The following is a 5444-nucleotide window of genomic DNA, read 5'->3' on the forward strand; positions in this document are numbered from 1 at the left end:
CACACAAGACCGGTATTGGTGTACATACTAAAGCAACATAAAGGTAGTCTGAAGGAGCAATATCATGGACCACTTTTTATCCTAACATCACAAATAGTGGAGCTTTTCATCTTGCAGATGTTGATAGAGAAGGAATTCCAAACCACATTAGCAGATGTAGACTCACAAAATGTCATCTACTTGTAGCTTTAATAATAAAGCAACATGAAGGTGGACTGAAGAAGCAATATCATGGACCACATTTTATCCTAACATCTCAAATAGTGGAGCTATTCGTCTTGTAGATGTTGATAGAGAAGGAATCCCAAACCACATTAGCAGATGTACTCACAAAATGTCATCGTCTTGTAGCTTTAATAATGCTATAGAGAGGATCCATGCACGCAACGTGAGATTTCAAGGAAGAGAGGTAGTCAAGGAAAACAAAAGCAAGAGGAAGATAAAAAGTAAAGCGACATTGGGCAAGCCAATCACCATCCAGCCCTAAAAAGCTCGAGGCAACGCATTCACATTCAAGTGACCATATCGATAGTGCCACAAATCACTGATAGAAATACCTGTAAGGGAAGATACATCAGAGAGTTTGTAGATACCATGGTCCACTCTACCACTCCATACGACTTGACTTATGGTGATGTCCCGGATAGCAACAGAATGATCATCGAACTCAACCCGCTTGCCAGTCTTGCGCACCTCATGCACTGACAAGAGATGAAAACCCAGAGATGAAATATACAGAACTCGAGAGGAATGTTTCCCCCCTCTGCCCATCAAGAACTATCTCCATCCTGCCCTCACTATGGATCGGTATGGTGGATTTATTACCGATAAAGATATCACTTGGATGTCTTGTGAGATCCTGTAGCAAATCTTAGGAAGGGGTTATGTGGTGGGAAGTACAACTGTCGAGAATCCATTCTCGAGTATCGTTCATGATGACCTCCTTGCTCAAAGATGAAGCACCACCAATGTCAAGCATCTCCCAACTGCACAAATGCTGCGGTTTTGACAGCTGTTGCTAAGGACTTGGCACTCTACTGAGGGCATTTTCGCGAATAGTAACCTTTCCGGCCACAATGGACCTGCCTCTTGGCCTTCACCGCCTCTAATCAACAAAGAATAAAAGGCTGAATACTTGGAAGACAAATGAGAGAGCAGTGTGATGGCCATGTCCTCCAAAGAGAGACCTCCTTTCCCACCTGAAGGACCTCCTGCTGAAGTGCCTGCAGCTTGTTGATGTGTTCATGCATCGCCAACACCCCCATCATGGCTTCCAAGGAAACCCGCTTCATCAGAGAGACTCGATTGTACAGTGAGGACAGATGCTCGCATATCCCTCGCACTATGCTTGATGCACTTGTGGGGTGCAATTGAGGAAGATAAAGGAACGAACACTGGCATTAACACGATCCCACAACCGCTTTTGCTTCTCGTTCTTGTTGTACAAGCAGTGAAATCCCCTCCTAGTCCATATCTGGCCGTGGAACACCAATTGTGATGAAGTCACAAGTCATAAGACTCCAAGACTAACTCCATCATCACCTTCTAGATGCCATAGTTGTTCCCATCGACTTGGCAATCGATGGGGAACGTCGAACTTCTGGGTAGCTCCTGAAGATGACCCCTTCCCTTCTACCATGTCAAGAAGTCACGTAGTGTGAAGGGGACGGTGGGAAAAAGATGAAGAAAAGGCTGCAACCAACTGCAAGGTTGCTTCCAGCAATGACAGCCACCTTCTACCTGCTCCTCCAAGTCCCGAACATCCCGAAACTTCCTCCAATCAGCACCGTGAAAATCTGTCCACCAAGATCTCTCTCTCTATCTCAAAGGTATCACACTCGAGCTCTGATACCATGTCAAGATGTGCAGCGGAAAATAACAGAAAACTGAAATAGCCAAAAGAGAGGAGAAGATGAACAACAAAGACAAGATCTGCCTGAAAACAACTGCTGAACTGCACAGCTCCAATCACAAGTGGAGGGCAGCTCCAATCAGAGGCGAGAAGACTGCACCACAACTGCTGCGGAGGCCCAACCTGGCAGTAAACCTCACAATGGGCGGGCACACCCACAACACTGGCCCTCTCTCACCCAATGGTACATACAGGAGGTGCACAGGTGCACAGGTTTCCAACAAACCAAATCGAGGTGATCAAAGAAGACACCAAAGGCCATCAGAGGGATCAACAGAATGATGCAGACAAAGAGCCCAGGGGAATGAGGTGCTCTATGGCACATTTGGTGCTCACAATCCAACCATGTCTGGATTCTGGACCTTCTGGGCAAATGCAAGTCATTATCGTGGAATGGAAACATACTTCAACTGCATCTTCAGCTTCCACGAAATTCCTACGGTTCTCATGAAATGCTTCATTTGGACAACTTGCTCGTGTGAGCAGCTGAGACAAATGGAAAACGGTAACGAACGTATGTATGCATGTATATGTATATGTTTATCTCACACACACACACATTTTTCGGTAGTGAAAACACATACGTCATCAAAAACCAATCAAATGTAACAATCTATGCACATAGAGAGCCAAAGGCAACAATCAAGATTGCATGCTACATACAATGCTCAATACAAAAAAGACCTACATTTTTTAAAAGACATCTCATTGTCACATCAATACAGGAAAAATATTCGATGATAGGACACATGTTTGTTGTGCGATGTTAATGAACTATAAAACTATAGTGATAAGTAGCATGTGAGATTGATTCATAAATACAACGTAAAAGACTTAAGTGCATCAAAAATAGTGCCCATGAGTTCTTTTTCTGGGCCATTTTTTTTTTTTTTTTGCTGGGGTACTGGTGTGCATCCTAACTGTCCAATGGACGTACTGTTCAGCAGTGTCTGTGAACATTAAATCTTTCTAGTAAAGGCCTGCAAAACAAGATGATCAAAGCAAATGTGACCATTGTCCTGGTGGTGGCATTGAAGCAGAGCTTAAGCTCATTAACTCTGTGTTCACATTCCTTCCTATGTAAGGAGAATTTAAAAGCAAGACAATATAAAAGATCTGCATATATATCGAAGAACCCTGGTCTGTAAGCAAAAAGTAATACCCACCCTGGAGCCTATATGTCATCCATTCTGGCAGCTATGAAACTTCTCCACAATGTGCCATAAGTGGTGGTCTCGAATCAACTTCTCATGATGATTCAAATATTCCATGAGAGCCCCCAGCATGTAGTCAGATGGCCAGCTTCTTACGTGCGAGAGAATGGGTAACACATCCTTGACATAATTCAATACCCACAGGGGATGATTGACACTAGTAGCTATGTTGAAATTGGATTCAGCGCTTGAAGTCAAACGATCATCAAAGTTCCCACGGATATGAACACCATACAACTTCAGAGGCTCATCAAATGATGCAACTGGTCCACCTGAGCTGCCATATGTGGTACTAGCTCTAAATTTCAGGAGATATTCGTTGGCTCCAATCACATCCCCCACACTGATTGACATTCGATCAGGAACCAAGCACTGTTGATTCATCAGCACTGTCATAAGTGTTGCCTTTGTGCTCTGTACTACTCCATATTTTGCAAGCAACTCAACTTCACGAACAGCACCTACATTTAGGATCTGCGAAAATGCTTAGAAAAGAGGGCTTTACATTCCATACCTACTGTTAAACACTGAAATGATAGTTTTACGCACAAACAAGGGCATGGTTTACCTGGGTACTGGAGGCAATAGATTAGCTTGTCAGACTCTACGTCTGGCACCTCACATGTGGGCACATACCACCATTGCTTATTTGGATGTTCAATGCGACGCTCAGGCCAAACATCACCATAGCAATCTGCACCTACTGTAACTGCTCCAAAGAGAAGATCCGGTTCATGAAACTTCATTGATGGTGGAGTTGGTTTGACTGGAAAGAGCTTGGAGCCATCCCTTTTTGCCTTCACTGGTGGAGAGTGTTGGTTCTCCAAAGAGATGCCCGGCCAAACCGGCTCCATATTCCGTGCAAGGATATGGATTCCCCTCTTCCATGCAGACTGGTACTGGCCTGCCTCAACTTCTGCACATATCCGTGCCTACCACAAGAAATACCATCAGGACAGCAAAGAACTTCCTTTTGTTTACAATCTGGAAATTTGAAGAGTGTGTGTGTGTGACGGTGGCTGTGGCTGTGGTAGGGGGGGCGGGGGGGGGGGGGGGGGGGGAGGTAACATACATTCACACCAAGTGCTTCCAGGGCATGTCCTGAGGATGCAAATGCAACAATGTGAGATCCGTCCCATGGCTGGTCCAACTGTTCCACTTGGCCGACAAGCTCCAGTAGAATGTCATTGAAATCCCCCAGATCGGATCGTTTCACAGGAGGGCTCAATGCAAATGCAGAAGCACGGCCACTGCTAGAGCTCAATGCAAATGCAGAAGCACGGCCACTGCTAGAGCTCCATGCCATAATCTTTGTTCCATGAAAAATCTGCTGATTTTGAAAAAGTGTACTCTCTTCATAGCAGTCAGGCATGCTGGAACTAGACCTAGATGAACTGCACAAACTCATCACATAAAAAAGTGCAGTTTATAACTTCAGTAGTCATCCAATAGATTACAAGAGACAAATGTTCCAAGTTCCCCCCGTCCATACGAAAGAGGCTAGAGGTGGGGACCTGAAAATCTCAGGGGCGCGCTCTACCGCTGAGCTAATAGCCCATCACGCAGGTCCCCCATACCCCTGGGTTTTGGGGGGGCCTGCATGCAACGAAACGGGGTAACCCACCCCCCCCCCTCTCTCTCTCTCTCTCTCTCTCTCTCTCACACACACACACACACACACACACAGCAAGCTTTGTTGATTACCATACATACACGCACTCAGGCACAGGCATTTCTTACCCGAATGAAGATGAAATCCTCCTGTCACTCGTGAAAGGCCATATTTTCTTGAAATCTTCAATGTCATGCATCCATTTGCCTTCCTTGCGTATAAGACGCTCCTCGGGCACCCAATCATCCCTGAAAAACGGACCAGCAGACAAACTCAAACGCAACGACATTGAAAAACAAAGAGATCATTCGCTACTTACATTGTTTGTGCGCTCTGTCAACTCTCCAGACTGCCGCTGTTTTCAAAACAGTAGCCCTCAAAATAGGATTTTTCAAAGAGTAGCCCTATATATATATATATATATATATTATATCATATATATATATATATATATTTTAAGGGGGATGCTTTTGGTGCTTGCTTTTTCCCAACTTGGGATGCTTTTTGGTGCTTGCTTTTTCCCAACTTGGCGTCCTTCGCATTTTTTCTTTATTTATTTTTTAACTTTCCACTAATACCCTTGAGATGCTAGTTTTGTTCTCATATGAAGATTTCCAATGGTATAGATTAAAAGAGAGTTTTCTCTATATAGTGATTAAAACTTTAATTGTTGGATGGTCTTTAAGTAAATGTTGTGTTTTGGTTA

At 44.3% G+C, this 5444-nt stretch overlaps 1 protein-coding gene across 7 annotated transcripts; it reads right to left on the reverse strand.

Annotated features, from left to right (window-relative positions):
* Nucleotides 1–2700: 2700 nt before the first annotated feature.
* LOC147621609 (uncharacterized) lies at nucleotides 2701–5143 on the reverse strand. Of its 7 annotated transcripts, none has more exons than XM_086824402.1 (5): nucleotides 5058–5143; nucleotides 4867–4986; nucleotides 4199–4511; nucleotides 3695–4058; nucleotides 2701–3587 (listed from the first exon to the last, which is right to left on the reverse strand). In XM_086824402.1, coding segments are annotated over exons 1-5 (1293 nt in total). In that variant the 5' UTR covers nucleotides 5060–5143; the 3' UTR covers nucleotides 2701–3093. The 7 variants fall into 7 exon arrangements, with proteins under 7 accessions (XP_086680528.1, XP_086680526.1, XP_086680525.1 ...); XM_086824400.1 differs by having other exon boundaries at nucleotides 4199–4520; XM_086824399.1 differs by having other exon boundaries at nucleotides 4199–4348; nucleotides 4385–4520; nucleotides 4867–5128.
* Between the last annotated feature and the right edge of the window lie 301 nt (nucleotides 5144–5444).

Source organism: Cibotium barometz, chromosome 30 (genome assembly GCF_041138505.1).
Source record: "Cibotium barometz isolate CiBa-2024 chromosome 30, ASM4113850v1, whole genome shotgun sequence".
Classification (NCBI taxonomy): domain Eukaryota; kingdom Viridiplantae; phylum Streptophyta; class Polypodiopsida; order Cyatheales; family Cibotiaceae; genus Cibotium; species Cibotium barometz.